Source organism: Mycothermus thermophilus (genome assembly GCF_041956435.1).
Source record: "Mycothermus thermophilus strain CBS 625.91 unplaced genomic scaffold VTJ04scaffold_2, whole genome shotgun sequence".
NCBI classification, from domain to species: domain Eukaryota; kingdom Fungi; phylum Ascomycota; class Sordariomycetes; order Sordariales; family Chaetomiaceae; genus Mycothermus; species Mycothermus thermophilus.
This window is the reverse complement of record NW_027191428.1, coordinates 209936-224582: the sequence shown is the minus strand read 5'-3', so window position 1 is coordinate 224582 and position 14647 is coordinate 209936. Positions and strand designations below refer to the sequence as shown.

The window sequence follows — 14647 nt, the reverse complement described above, 5'->3', positions numbered from 1 at the left end:
ACCTACTTATGCAGACTCTTCATCATGAGTGATGAACGCCCTCGCACTATCCATCACACTCTCCCTAAAGCCCGTCCATTCCCTCCCCAACAACCTCCCCGCCTTGCTTGCATCAAACCTCCACGTCGCGGCCAACCCAACCGGCCCTGTTGCTTCTCCCGCTTTTCCAGCGGTGCGAATGACCCCTTTCCTCTCAGGGAACCCCTCTCGAAGCACTTCAGCCATAGCCTTCGGCGAGACCCCTGACTGTCCAACAAGGAGATACCTCTCTCGAGTGAACCCGCCATCACCGTTGTCATCGCCCGGCCCTTTCCCCTGAGAGGAGCGGGAAAGATCCATCTCAACAGAACGAAGAACCAACTCCGCAACATCTCTCACATCAACAAACGTGCCGCGAACAGGCGAGTCAAAAGCTGGGATGGGTCCGCCGAGGAGGACGTTGTGGATGTCTCGGACACGCATGCTGAGAGAGGAGAGAGGGGTGGGGAGGTAGAACGGCGGACCGAGGACAGGACTGTCTTCTCCGTTAACACACCACATGTTATATCGAGCAAAATCGAGAACTTGGGGGAGTGGACATACGCAGGACACAACGCCACCATCCCAAACCTTGGCCTCTCCTCCTCAGCGAACCGCCAAAAAGCCCTCTCCGCTGCGGTCTTGCTGGCTTGGTAGACCACGTATCCCGGCGTGTCTTTGCCGAGACGCTGGAGTGCCGCCTCAGCGGCGTCGTTCCAGTCCGCTTCGGTGAAGATGTGGTTGGCAGGACGGTTGGGGGAGAAGATGGCGCTGATGGTGGACATGAAGACGACGGATCGGAGGGGTGATGATGAGGAGGAGGATGAGAGTGGTTTGGTTGACTCGGCCAGGGCGGATGTTAGGAGTGAGGTGGTGCCTTGGACGGCGGCGCGCATCATTGGGGTTGGGTCCGTCTCGGTCATGGAGACGGGGCTGGCGAGGTGCGCTATGGCTTGGACTCCTGGGGTAGAATCATGTCAATTTCCGTATAATAGTGTTTGTATTGTTCAATTCATTGGATCTTGTTTGGGGAATTCCCACCCTCAACAGCCCGATCAAAAGCTCCGTCTGCGCCTATGTCAGGAACCTCGACGACCTCGAGGCGGTTGCCGTCATGATACGGCGCCAGCGCCCGGACCACCGAGTCGACGTTCGGGGTGCGAGTGCGTCGGACGGTGCCGCGCACAGCGTAGCCGGCCCGGAGGAATACGGCGGCCGTGTGTGCGGCGATGTAGCCATTGAGGCCGGTGATGAGGACCCGGCGAGGGAGTGGGTTCGCCATTCTGTAGGTTGGGTGTGTTGTGATTTCTTTGAGTAAACTTTTTAGAAGTAAGTTCTTAGCTAGGACCGAGATCGGAAGTAAACAATGTTGAACCACGCCCTGTGTTTGACACAGCTTCCGGGTGTGTTCGGATTGGAGAGGGAAAGCCGGTGCAAGCCGTCTCCGACCGGTGTCCTGCATCCGGACCGGAGAGTGGTTCCCGGGTTCCGGGGTCTGGTAACCGCAACATCAGAGAACGTTTGTTCCCTGACCAAAATATCAAGGTTCAGATGAACCATTGGGATCGTCTCATAATCTCATGATCGCACTTCAGCTATATACATTGAAATGTCCAAAGTACCAGACTACAACCTCCAACTCCTCTTTACCCCTTGAACCACCTACACCACCGCCTTCCTCTCACCTCACTCAAAACACATTCGGCACCGGCTGTCTCACATACTGCTTCAGCGGCGTCGTGCCATTAAAGTCCCTCCACACCGCCTGGACAAACGCCTGGCAGACCAGGTCCGCACCGTACGGGCTCGTGTGCGTATGATCGACCGGGAAGAGGGCGTTCGTCGCCTGGTTGCCCAACCTCTTGAACATGTTCGCCACAGCCTGGAAGTGATCCACAAAGCTCGCGCCATAGCCGACCCTCTGCGCCGCGAGCTGGGCGTACGGGACGAACCGCGGCGGGGCACCGCCGTAATACGTGCCACCCTCCCAGAGGTTGTTGGGGGTCTGCGACGAGATGATGACCTTGGCGCCCTTGTTGATGAAGGACCTTGCCGCCGTCTCAATGTACTGGTTGAAGGTGTAGACGAGCTCACCCGTCTTGCCGGAGCGGCAGACCTCGTAGTTGGTGCCGCCGCAGGCGCTGCGGCCGTTGTCGTTGGCGTTGTTGGGCGAGCCGCCGTCGTTGTGGCCGAACTCGATGATGACGATGTCGTCGCGCTGCAGCAGCCGCTCAATCTCGGCGAAGCGGCCCTCGTTGGTGAAGCTGCGCGCCGAGCGGCCCGAGATGGCCTTGTTGACCACGGGCAGGGTGATGTAGCGCGAGAGATACTCGCCCCAGCCTGGTGCAGGTGTAAGCTTCTCTCTGTAATAGTGACGTAAGGATCATTGGCAGCACAACTCACCTTGGTGCTGGCCGCTCATCCTGGCCATGGTGCTGTCACCGGCAAGGTAGACGGTAGGGGTCGCCCGGCGAGCCACCTCGACCGGCGTGGCCTGTGTGCCAACGACGGCGAGGCCGGCCAGGGCAAGAGTCGACAGAGACAGCATTGTGGACAAGTCAGAAAAGCAGCCTTGACGTCTTGAATCAAGAAGGCGGAAAATTCGGAGAACCAGCAATTGAATGGCGTGCTCAGCGCGGCGATGAGGTCCCACGCTCAACCACCGTTCATACTGAGAGAGAAGCCTGAAATATATACTCGTATCGCGACTATGTCCATATTGCGCAACCCAGCGGTTAATACCCCCTCGGCTCTTGTAAGCTTGTAAGCGCGCCGTTCGGATCCAGGACCGTGTTTGGTAAGTATTGTTCTCGCGGCCGTTGGACCTCCGTGGTCTCCGCAAATCCGGGGAAGGGAAGCATCTTGTTTCATGCAAACCTCCGACGTTGGGGCGGGCGGTATTGGAGGAAAAAACGTGGCTATAGTGCCATAGTAGTATTTTGTTTATATGATCCCCACTACTTCCCGCGATCAGGTGCCGAGGCACGGATCTAGGATCTGGACCACGGCATATATTTCCCCGTTCTGCTGGTAGTTAATAACGATTCCCGTGCTTCGTCAATTACAAGGCAGTTGAGCTCGTGATGAAACCTTCGAGGTGGCTCAGGGAAGGTTGACCAAAATCACCAGAACATTCGCAAGACGAACAGCTCGATACTCGTCACAGCCGCCTCAGCTTCCAATCTTTTAGTTTCCGTTGACCAAACCTCTATGAACGTCCAAGTGCATTAAAAAGAAACCAACACCGGCAACTAATCTATTATTAAAAGTTTGTACTAGAACCATCAAGTCTCCTTCACCTCTAATCCAGTGCAGCCCACAGTGTATGTAGTGTCTCAAGACCAAATCTTCATCCTTCTATACCATCCCGAGCCAAACTCTTTTTTGTTCCGAGAGAGCTATCTAAACCATAGATAGCTGCTAAGCACTTGGGTAGATAGGGAGATAAGTTATGTACCACCTCTAGGCAGAACCAGCCACCTGTGGACGCCCCTCTCTAAAACCCACCCAGGCCCGAGCAATCCCCCTTATAACCAGCCTCCATGCCCCGGCCAAAGAAAGCGCAATTCAAACATGCAAAAGCAAAAAGAGAAAAATCCTTGAGCTCACTCGACCTGCTTCTCGCACCCAATCCTCCCGAGCAGCTCCTTGCGATCGCTATGACCCGGTAGGCTGACGGCGGTGGTGGCCGAAATAGGAGAAACCTGTCTGCGGACGCCGGACCTGCGTTCCCAGTTCTTCAGATCAATCTCCTCCACGCCCACTTCCTCCTCGAGGGGAGCAGCCTCCTCGTACACCACGTCCTCTTCCTCATCCTCGGCCCCGGCGCCCTCGTCATCGCTCCGCACGTCCTCCGCAGGCGCTCCCTTGATCACCTTAATGGCGACGCGGACGATGAGCGCGAACCACATGATGGTCAGGCACTGCAGGAACAACAGCATGGAGAGGAACGACCACTTGACGGTCTTGTTGTAGCAGAACATGCCGTCGTTGTCCCAGAGAGGCTCGAGCAGGTAGCGGAAACCGCCATCACTCGGCGGCTCGAAGGGTCCCTCAATCCGGTCGCCGATGCCGCGGAAGCAGCCAGTCGGCATGATCTCCGGGGTGTGCTTCCACACCGAGTAGCAGACAGTCATGTAGAGGATGTGGCGAGATATAAGCCACGAGAGCATAAAGATGCCAAACATGACGTCGCAGATGGTGTGGTAGCCGAGGTATTTGAGGCACTTGGCAGTCTGCTTCATGTTAGCTGGCGGACCGGAATGACGAAAAGAAAATATGACAAATGACTACGTACCCCCAAGAAAAGGTCAGATACGTCCATCAGGACCAAAATGAGGTTGCCGACGCGGGTGTGGCCATAACGGTATGAGGTGTAGATGAGGGTGCTGGTAATGATATGATGGGTAAACATCTGCCAGTGGTCTTTGCGGCGCTCTTCGATATTAATGACGACAAGCTGCTGCAACCAGAAGCCGAGTTGGGCGAGCATGTAGCCCTTCATCAGAGCCGTCAATTCACGGTTGGGCCAACCGGTCCAGAGCTCGCGGAGATCCATATACGCCGGAGACTTTGAGTAGACGTACTGTGGATAGAGATATCAGATATTATTCATCCCATCGCCATGAGTCACTTGCAACCGGGACGGAGGCGACTTACAAGACCCAGGGGCCAAAACACGGCGTAATAGATGGACATCCAGGCCTGCTCGCTGAACCTGGTAATGTCCTTGCGCTTCTTGAGGCCCTGCGATTTGGCGAAGGGGGCGAGAATATACTCCATCGCGGCGGCGCGCAGGCCGGTCAGGAGGACGACGCAAAAGAGTATGAGGTGACCATCGTTCCAGCCGATGCCGTAATTCCCGGTGTTGGGGTTATAGTACGAGAGGTGAAAGTACTTGGAGGTGTAGTCCCTGGCGCGCGGCATGCCGTGGGCGAGGAAGAGGAGGGCGAGGAGGTTGAAGGAGAAGCCTAGTCCAGGTCAGCGTATGTTCTGGCACGCAGCGCCGAACCGGAGAGCTCCCCGGAAGGAGGACAGACGAACCGATCTGATTATCGACGAACCACCGCGTTAATTGCTTCATTGGGCTCTCGTTTTTCCTCTTGACGCGGCGTACGAGGACGACGTTGCTGTTGGCTTGCTTGTAGAGCGGACCGTTCATGTGCTGTGGTTTTTCTGGTTTCCGGGCCCCGCGGGCCGCGGCCTTGGCTGTACCTCTAGCGGCATTGTTTGATGTTGATCCGGGAGAAGAGCTCATGGTCGCCGTCGCCTGGTCCGTCGAGGGCAGCTTGGAGATGGCTCGGGTCGGAGGAGTCAATAGGGACCGACTTGATCAACTGGTGGACGGGTTGGAGAGGAAGTTGGGACAGGAGAAAGCCGTCGGGCGAAGAGATTCTGCAACGGACGGCAGTATCCCGCTGCAACCAGACCCCAGTCTGGACGGCCGCCAAGGTGTCACTACCCTTTCGCGCTTGTATCGGGGGAGATGCAACGCAGTAAGTGCTCCGCTCGCGGCTCGTTGGTGTGAAGTCGGCGGGGCGGCTTCAAGTGCCACAACTGGCTGTCAAGAAACAGCTGAGGACCAGTCAATAAGTGGAGAGAACGAGAGGACCACAACCCAAGTTTTGGAAGAAAAACGGGGTTTCGATGGAAGCCAGAGAGCGTCAGGAAACCGGACAGGCCGGGCGCTGGCTGCTCGAAACAATGCGACCTGAACAACGGTTTGGCGTCCGCGAAGACCAGGAGGAACACAAAATGTTGAACTTGTCGAGCTTTCCTTGGGGTCAAGCCCCACTTGATGTCTTGGAGGTGTGCCAATTGGACACAAGAAGAAAAGAAGCTGGAAAGGCGGTGGGTGCGCCCCCAGGTCTTCTTTGGGCTTGCGCCTTCCCGAACGGAGCCCAGATTCCTTGCCGCGGTGCGCTTGCCCCCAGATCAGGGGGAAATGGGGTCGCCCCCAGCAATTGGAACGTGGGATTGGACAACAGCTGGACCCCAGACAGGGGCATGACTTTGTGGAACGGGCCAGTCCGCCGTCAGGAGCTTGTGAAGTGAACGTGATCTTAGATCTGACCCTTTTTGAGTTCCCAGCTCATGACAGGCCCAGAAAACGGATGCACATTTCTTCTGAGATTCCGTGGGATGGTTATCTCACGTCTTCTGGACTCTACAACATTTCCGGCCTCATTGGGCGCAAAAAACCACTGCTGCAGCCGAATAAAAGCATGCCAGAACTCTGCAATCCCCACTGGCTGCTGAATCTGAGTTCCTCCTTTTAACCTAAGCGGGGCTGTTGTGCGTTGGAGCATGATGAAAAGAGCCTGGAACGGACCTTTGTCCGTCCGCATGGCCATCCAACCACCAACCCACGTGCATCCATGAAGGGGCAGGGTCAAGAATGGCGAGATGAGAAAAAGACGCGATGGAATGCCGTATTTTGTGTCCGTGATATATCATAGCGGCTTGCATAAACATTTCACCGAGTTAAGCAACTCCTCCGTGGTCTATCAGGGTTCATCTTCGGGTTCATCTTCGCAGAGATGAACCTGATGCCAAGCACAGAATAAGATCATCTCTACCCTAACCCTCCATTAGCTCGATGGCATCAAATCTTGGCCAAATGGCCCAAGCTCCAATAGCGCTTGGTTCTAGCCTCACCGCAGCTACAACTCACGTCCCCATACATGGATCACAACCTGTCAACGCGAAGGGGGCCGAATTTGGGCCAGCGATCCAAGGTTCAAGGCATCGGTATCATGAAATTCATCACCATCACCAATCATATCAGCTAGTCAACATGCATCCAAGACCACCATCCACCACGCCGACCTTCCTATCCCCACGGGTATCCAAGGTATCTCCTCCTCCAGCTTAATGAGCAAACCGGAAATCCAACCGCTTGAGACCCTCGTCCTTGGTATTCAGCACATAGTCCTCCTGCTCCTCCTTGGTCATGGCGTTCCACTTCCTCTCGCGCACCTTGTTGCGCCAGATGTAGAAGAGCTTGACCAGGTAGAACTGCACAATGTTGTAGACGGTGATGGCGAGCAGGATCTTGTTTCCGCGGCGGTACAGCGGCTGGTCGTCCTCGCGGTAGATGTTGCTGGCGATGATGTTGCCGCTCTGTACCGTCATGTTGTACAGCGCCGCCGACACGGCGCGCGTGCGCACCGCGTTGGAGTTGCGCGCGTTCCACCCGACCAGGATGGCGTGGCAGTAGGGGTACGACAGCAGGCCGGTAAGAAGGCCGTAGCGGACCCAGTTGGACGCGTCGGCGGGGAGCGCGACGAGGGCGACGAGCCACGGCAGCATCCAGATGTTGGACGACGACGAGATGATGGCGCGCTCCTTGAAGCGCTTCGAGATCCAAGTGATGATGAGCAGGTTGACGGCGAACATGAACTGCGACGGGATGGCCAGCAGGTTGGCGTGGAAGACGGAGAAGCCGAGGCGGCGCAGAATGTAGGACAGATAGGTGCCAGGCGGCGAAGGAGGGATGTAGGTGGTCAGGCCGATCAGGTAGAGCGGGAACATCTCCCAGTCCTGGAGCGTCTTCCACAACAGCTTCGGGGTGACACCCTGACGGTTATTCATGTCGCCCTTGCTCGGGTCGTCGCGCAGCAGGCGGTTGACGATGATGTACTCCTCGCGCTCAGAGAACCAGCCATCCTTGCCGCGGAACCAGTTGCGAGTCTGGCACGGGCCGGGAGGCATGAGACCCCACGAGAAGATGCCGATGATGAGGGTAAAGAGACCCTCGAGCAGGAACAGCCATTGCCAGCCTGACCAGCCGTTGATGCCGCGCATCTGAAGGATGCCTGCAGCAAGCAACGAACCGACAATGTTGCAAGTGCTGAGCGCCGTCCAGAACCATGCCAGGCGGGTCGGCAGCTCGTTGGACTTGTAGAAGTAGGTGAGCCAAAGCACAATGTCGGGGATGAAGCCGCCCATCAGCAGGCCGAGCAGGGCCTTGATGGCGTAGAAGCCAGCCTTGTTCTTGAGGAACGCCTGGGCACCAGAAGTGATGGACCAGCCAACCATGATAAACGGGATCCAGCGATCGGCGCCGAGCTTCTTGCTGATGAGGCCGCTGGGAAGCTCGGCCGAGAGGAAGGAAGCGAGGAAGATGGTCTGGCCATAGTTGAAGTCGTTGGTGTTCATGCCTTGTGTGCAATGTCAGAATGGAGCTCTTCCTCTGGTAGTGATTATATGGGGAGGACTCACCAAGCTCAGCAAGCATGTTATCTGAGATGGCACGGCTGATGTTCTTCCGGTGCAAGTCGAGCGCGCAGAACATAATCCAGGCCCTGGCCTCTGTCAGTGGACGTTCTCGTGCAGATTCTCAATGAGGGAATCTCACCAAAGCATGATGCGAAGATCGATCTTGCGCACGAGTTTGCGCTCCTCCTGGGCCGTCCATGTGAAGGTAGGGTCAAAACGGTGGCGGTTCTCATAGCCGGCCTTCTCGTACACACCGCGCCAATACTCGGCTGTGCTTGGGTCCGAGAAGATGTGGTCGTGGGTCGAGCCATAACCCTCGTCGTCGGTATTGTTCTCGCCCGACCGGACGGATGCCGAGCCAGACCCGGAGGTCGAATTGGCCTGGACGGCAACCTTCTCCTTGTCGACAGCCGTCGTGTCGACGACAGCGTTGTCCTTCTTGTCCGACATTGTCTCAGAGCTCCTGCAGGATGTCGACGCAGAATGTTGGCTCTCGATTGTGCTACACGACACATTTCCGCGGAAGTAACCCTACCATCTTTATACTCACATCCATCGTAATGGTGATGTTGTTGTCCCCTGTCGCAGTGCGCATGTTGCAAAGCTGCCGAGAAGTTGCGCCATGTCGCTGACGGACCCGAGCCTGGGGTTTATCTATCGCGCGATCACCCACGCTGATTTGCACAGCGTGACGGCCTGGGGAAGGTTGCATTTTCTTCAAGGTTTGGGACTACCATGGTTGACATGTAAAGGCATGTTGGTTGGAGAGCTTGGTCGGGATACAAGATGGCGTTGACAAACCTCGAGGATGACGTGCTGCATAGGTTGCTGCGCACCCCGCCCATCTGGTTGGCACACCTCGCCGCACGGCTACCGTGTACCGGGCACGCAATCCTCGGCTACGGACAACTTCATCGTTTTTGGTCGAACATGATTGTGTGCTCCGCGCTGCATTCGCGACATACCACCTCGCGCAAATCAAAACCGCGTCCCGGGTCCTTGGAACGCTCGGGTCTGGCGCTCTTATCTCCGACATCCTCGAACTCGACTGAGCTGGATGCAAACATCAAAGAGTCTCTACTTCAACCTGGCAAGCTTTGCGGGCGGTGTGACGTACTGTAAAGGGAAGTCTGCTCGCCGTCGTACGAGCATCTCGACGGCCCAGATGGTATATCCCATGTGGTGGTGAAGTTGTGGGAGAGGTGCCAGCTAGGTCGGGTCCCCTACCTGGGTAAATCCGGACCAGCCTCAGTCATTCTCCGGAACTCCACATGTGATAACCCAGCCGGGAAGACTGGGATACTTGGACGGAATACACCTATATTAAACAAGGGTTGTAGTACGGAACCTATCCGACTTGACAGGACCTCGGCCCATCCCATCCTTGACTGCATAGGAGGGTCCGTGGGGGTTACATACTACAAGGTAGTATTCTATTCATTCCCGTTTCTTGTCATGATGAAAAAAAAAAAAGAAACGAGTGCGCTGTCACCGTGGGGAATCTTGGGAGTCTTGCTGATTAATGTCAATGGTCTCCCGGACCTACGTGAACTCCTCCAAGATGGCGAAAGCGAGTTGGAAGGAAGTTGGCAACGCCACTCGCAATGAAGGGACTTTCGAGTATTATCCTCCAAAATTCCAAGGTCCCAGCTCTTTGTTCCCGAGTGTCTCGCGGCCCGTCCCAGTCAAGGTCGGCCTTTATCAATTTGATATTGGCATTCCCTCGCCTCCGCCCTCACGAATGAGCCGAGTTGGACACACGCGATGTCGGGTAGACTCGTCGCCATCGTCTCACCATAGTCTCCCTCGCCACAGGTAGTGTAGCTAGTTACAAACTATCTCTTCCTCCCTCATCCACGGCCAGACCCAAACATCGCACAGCCAAGGAGACCTCAAACTCTCCAAACGGGCTTGTTGATTTGGCGAACAAGGCCATTCCCGGTGACATCATCGTCATCCTCTTCGCGATGTCACTTTGATTTTTGGGTTCCCAGCCCTGCGGCCCGAGTTGCGTTGACTGCAACCATGGTGTTGGGCTGTTGGGCTGAGACATCGATGATCTTGCGTGATGCGCTTCATGAGATCTCGTCAGGACACCTGGTGTATGCATGAAACAGAACGGCCACCTGCAGCGCACCAAACAGCTGGGAGTGAAGGATTCCGGGGAATAATATAGTAGTAGTACCGCCTGCTTGGGAGCGCTCCACCGTCTTCTCCATCTTTTTTCGCGTCTAGTATGGTTGAATAGACCATACCTTTAGATCTTTGAGTCGGGTTCTTGACCCTGAGGGCCAGATCTTTTTGTTGTTCATGACTGCGGTTGGTCCTCGCTCACTGGCAAAAGTCTCAAGTGCCCAGCCTTTTGTTGGAGACTGGTTTCACCCTCCCAAGTTCGTCGGCAATGTGGATGTGAAGGACTAGCTCGAGTGTCCGCTCATTCCAAGCGCAGGACTGTATTCAACTACATCTCCTGTGAGGGTACAGCTTTACATACCATGTACGGCATAGCCCCGTCAATGGCTGCAGCACATAATGGTAGAAATATAGGGACGTACATACATAGCGGCGAGCAATTCGAAAAGGGACAGCTACAGTACCTATCTCCTGGCTGTAATGACTTTCTATCTGTGGTGGCACTCGAGTTTCTGTTGCCCATCCTCGTGGCGCATCACTTCATAGAGTCGACTGTCATGCACCAGAATAACAGGATAGGACATTCCTGCCAGAAACCAGAGAGGATGCGACTTCGTTTGGGCGCAGATGTCAGGTTGGTGTTGATGGAATGGACTGGATGCAAGGAGGTGCATCTTCCCATCACACTTGTGATTCTCATTCCCGAATGCTAATTAATTAAGCTGGAGGAAGCTAAAGCTCGTATTTATTTAGCTTCAAATTGTTGATTTGGGAAACCTCACTCCATGGCCAGATGGCGTCAGCGGATGCCTGCAATGCTGGGAGGGTTGACGTTGACCCGCCAAGAACATGCACCCCACCGTCCCCCATGTTCCGGCATTTGACTTCACGTGATTGCCTGATTAGGTAACTAGTTCTAAGCTTAGCAGCCCCGGCCCCAAAATCGATTCCGAGAGCGAGCAACTGTTCAAGAGCTCCTTTGACGGAGTAGTACATGGGCTTTCTTCAGCATCCAATTCCACTTCATGATTGACACCTCATAAAGTCTCTTTTCTCTCCTGTGTCGTGCATGATTTCCCTTGTCGTGCATGAGCAAACATGACAGGAGGTCCAGATCCATCTTTTCCCATCGAGGCTCCACGGTCAAGCATGTCACGGGACCTGGACCCGGCCTTTTTTACATCCAATCTGGACTTGTATCAGCTCTGACAGTGCCTTACGCGACGCGGAAAACGGTCTAAGGTCGCTCATGACGATGGGATCTGACTCGCCAATGGAAACGATACTAAAATCTTACTATTGGTTCTTCCCTGCTGGAGGTTATGGGAGTCGACCATGAGCTTCCTTGATGCTGTCCCCCGGGTTCTCACAAAACCTTCAAGATGGAGGTCCGCCCAAATGGTAATTATACCTAGAGCTCGATCGGCTCGCCGGCGCTGGGTATGATGACAACGGAGCCAATTTGTCGGGTCATGGGAGATAAACAGTATGATAATTATGTGTCTTTTCTGTCAGGGCAGGAGGCTCAAACCCCATCCTAGTGGACCTTGTGCTTCACCCCATGGAGATTTGCGGCTGAAAGAACCCACAGGGTATTAGATTAGAGAAAAACATCCACTCCATCCGGCTCATCCCTCGGGAGCGCAAAATTCAATCAATAGTGAATACATGGATGTTGAACACTAACAAAGAGGGTCTTCCGGGTTATGGGGTTCACAGTCGCCCTCCCTTAAAAATGAAGCACCCACGACATTTGGCTCCTTGCTCTTGGGAAGCCCGTCATTCCATCCGTGGTTTTTGCTCACGGTCCGCTCGTTGCCCATCATGGTGGCCGTCGCGCTCGCCAACGCCATCAGCCCGATATGTCTGGTCAACAGCTGCGTTGAGCAGGTCGCTGGTCTGCTTGACCAGAACCCAGTTGTTTACTATGACGCATGCACTTCGTCGTTTGGGGCTCCTGCGACCCTTACTTCGTAGTAAGTCTTTGCGTGGCCGGATCACGGCTGTGTCATGTTCCGATCACCTCACTAACTGTCACAGTACGGTGGATACCGTCATGTCTACAATCACCAGCACCCTTCTGCCCACTACAGTCGACCAAGCCTTTAGTACCACTACTCAGTGGGACACCTCCGTCTCGAGCTTGACCACCACTGTCAGCGACGCAACCACCATCACCGACACCATTATCGTCACAGAGACGAAGACAGATAGAGTGGCCGGCACGCCTTCAACTTCGACCGACACCGTGGTGGTCACGGAGACGGAGGCGCAAACGACAGCCCGCCAAGCTTCCACATCCACCATCTGGATCACTGAGACAGCGACAGTGACGGCGGCTCCCCAACTTCCAGCTGTGAAGAAACGCGACGGCCGCCACGCGAAGAGGCGCAGGAACCGGAGGCGCCGCAGTTGCGTGCCCCGCGTGACAGCGACGACCACTTCCACCCCAGAGACCACCTCTGCCATCGCTCTCCCTTTCGCGACCAATTGCGCCAACAGCGAAGAGTTCTCTTCCGCTTGTTCATGCATTGGTGCCGCCAGCGACGCCTACGTCACCATCACGCTCACTTCGGGCACCTCCACCGTCACTGAAACTGCTACGGAGACAGAGGTTGTCTCGTCGACCGACGGTGTCGTCGTGACCGAAACCAGCACGACTTGGGAGATCGAAGCCTCTAAGACAACCACGTTTACTGCTACCAACACTCAGCTGCTCACCAGCACGACGACGACCACCAACACCGTTGTGGTTCCCACCCAGGCGTATTTGCAAGTCGTAAGGCCTGATAGCAGCTACTTCTACTGGGGCTTTAATGAGGAATACCAGAGGGGCCAGTCGACGGAGCTGGACAAGCAAACTGCATTCGTGGTGCCTCCGGATGGCGGTCAGCCGTACATGGTGGACCAGCCCGGGCGCAAGATGTGGCTTCGGGACATGCAGGAATCTACTCTACCCGACTATGGGTTCATCACCTTGTTCACGGACGAGGATGTGAACCCAGACATAGATTTCCCTGTGATATGTAGTCCCCAAGAGGACGGGTCTCTCATCTGCAACGACCCTAGGGAGGGCTGGTCGCATTATTTTACCTGCGGATTCATGGTCTTTGTGGGCGCGTTTTCTCCGCCGGAGGGTTGCAGTCCTATGCAGTTCAGGCTTGACACCACCGAGACCGAGGTGATCACCTCCACGACGACCACGACTACGACCGTTGCGGTTCTCACCCAGGGTCACTTGCAAATCTCGACAAATCCATCCGCATACTACAACTGGGATGCAGGTCTCTTGACCGGGCGGCTGACGGAGACTGCCGAGACCAAATGGGCATTTCCCCTGGGCGGCGGCCAGGTGTACATGGTTGACCAACCCGAGCGCAAGCTTTGGGCTGTGCGAATCGCGAAAACAACTGCCGACAGGGTGCAAATTGCCGTTATGACGGACGAGGAAGCGAGTTCTGGTCTTGGAAACACGCCCCTGATCTGCAAGACGGACGAGGACGGGCGAGTTATCTGCGACGATCCACGGGAAGGCTGGTCGCAGTACCGGGCCTGTGGAACTTCGTTGTTCGTGTTCATGTCGACAGTCGAGGGGACTCCCAGTGGCTGCCAGATTGTGCAGTGGACGGTTCCCCTCGAGACTGAGACCGAACTTGCCACCAGCACGACGACCACCACCACCACCGTCGCCCCCACGCCGACTCCCGTCTAGACGGCTGTCGTCGAGGGGTCCTGGCAAGTCACGTTGGGCCCCAGTGAGACTCAACGATACTACGCTTGGCACACGAACGATGGTGCGCTATTGCTCACTACTCTCAAGCGGATCAAATGGGTGTTTCCAGTCAGCGGAGGCCAGCCGGACCTGGTCAGCGACCCTCGGCTCAAGTTGTATGTCACGCCAGTGTCAGACTATGGCTATTCCGGGTTGATATTGGCCGTGTTGGCGGATGAGCAGGTCAATGCCTCAACTGATGTTCCGATCAGCTGCAACATGGGGCAAGATGGGGCTATTTCGTGCGGCCTTCCGCCGGGTTCTGATGGAAGATACTTGCGTTGCTTGGACTACACCTATGTAATCAGCGGGGAACCCACCCTTAGTTGCGAGAGTGTGGAGTGGAGGTTCATTGTGTAAGCTTCAATTGCACTCTGTCAATCTCCAGACCGGCCTGCAGAACCTCCCCACGTTCTTCGCTGTCCATTCCCGCGAGCATGATGCAGGTAGCCCGTGACATGATGATGTTGGCCGATTTCCTGCAAACGGGCGATCTGTGATTGG

At 55.6% G+C, this 14647-nt stretch overlaps 7 protein-coding genes across 7 annotated transcripts; 2 read left to right on the top strand and 5 right to left on the bottom strand.

Moving 5' to 3' along the window:
* Positions 1-6: 6 nt before the first annotated feature.
* VTJ04DRAFT_2211 (uncharacterized protein) lies at positions 7-1300 on the bottom strand (the record flags this gene model as incomplete). Its single annotated transcript, XM_069359976.1, has 3 exons — positions 7-514; positions 583-979; positions 1060-1300. 3 exons carry the CDS (start codon positions 1298-1300, stop codon positions 7-9), a joined length of 1146 nt encoding a protein of 381 aa, XP_069220732.1.
* An 84-nt stretch (positions 1301-1384) lies between these two features.
* Positions 1385-1675, top strand: VTJ04DRAFT_2210 (uncharacterized protein; the record flags this gene model as incomplete). The annotated part of the gene is made up of 2 exons (XM_069359975.1): positions 1385-1541; positions 1614-1675. 2 exons carry the CDS (start codon positions 1385-1387, stop codon positions 1673-1675), a joined length of 219 nt encoding a protein of 72 aa, XP_069220731.1.
* Positions 1676-1708: 33 nt separating this feature from the next.
* On the bottom strand, positions 1709-2566 carry VTJ04DRAFT_2209 (uncharacterized protein; the record flags this gene model as incomplete). The annotated part of the gene is made up of 2 exons (XM_069359973.1): positions 1709-2358; positions 2422-2566. 2 exons carry the CDS (start codon positions 2564-2566, stop codon positions 1709-1711), a joined length of 795 nt encoding a protein of 264 aa, XP_069220730.1.
* Positions 2567-3623: 1057 nt separating this feature from the next.
* Positions 3624-5275, bottom strand: VTJ04DRAFT_2208 (uncharacterized protein; the record flags this gene model as incomplete). The annotated part of the gene is made up of 4 exons (XM_069359972.1): positions 3624-4253; positions 4316-4603; positions 4678-4988; positions 5062-5275. 4 exons carry the CDS (start codon positions 5273-5275, stop codon positions 3624-3626), a joined length of 1443 nt encoding a protein of 480 aa, XP_069220729.1.
* Positions 5276-6888: 1613 nt separating this feature from the next.
* VTJ04DRAFT_2207 (uncharacterized protein) lies at positions 6889-8314 on the bottom strand (the record flags this gene model as incomplete). The annotated part of the gene is made up of 2 exons (XM_069359971.1): positions 6889-8180; positions 8242-8314. 2 exons carry the CDS (start codon positions 8312-8314, stop codon positions 6889-6891), a joined length of 1365 nt encoding a protein of 454 aa, XP_069220728.1.
* A 59-nt stretch (positions 8315-8373) lies between these two features.
* VTJ04DRAFT_2206 (uncharacterized protein) lies at positions 8374-8688 on the bottom strand (the record flags this gene model as incomplete). Its single annotated transcript, XM_069359970.1, has 1 exon — positions 8374-8688. The coding sequence occupies one exon, from the start codon at positions 8686-8688 to the stop codon at positions 8374-8376; it is 315 nt and encodes a 104-aa protein (XP_069220727.1).
* Positions 8689-12195: 3507 nt separating this feature from the next.
* VTJ04DRAFT_2205 (uncharacterized protein) lies at positions 12196-14083 on the top strand (the record flags this gene model as incomplete). Its single annotated transcript, XM_069359969.1, has 2 exons — positions 12196-12347; positions 12412-14083. 2 exons carry the CDS (start codon positions 12196-12198, stop codon positions 14081-14083), a joined length of 1824 nt encoding a protein of 607 aa, XP_069220726.1.
* Between the last annotated feature and the right edge of the window lie 564 nt (positions 14084-14647).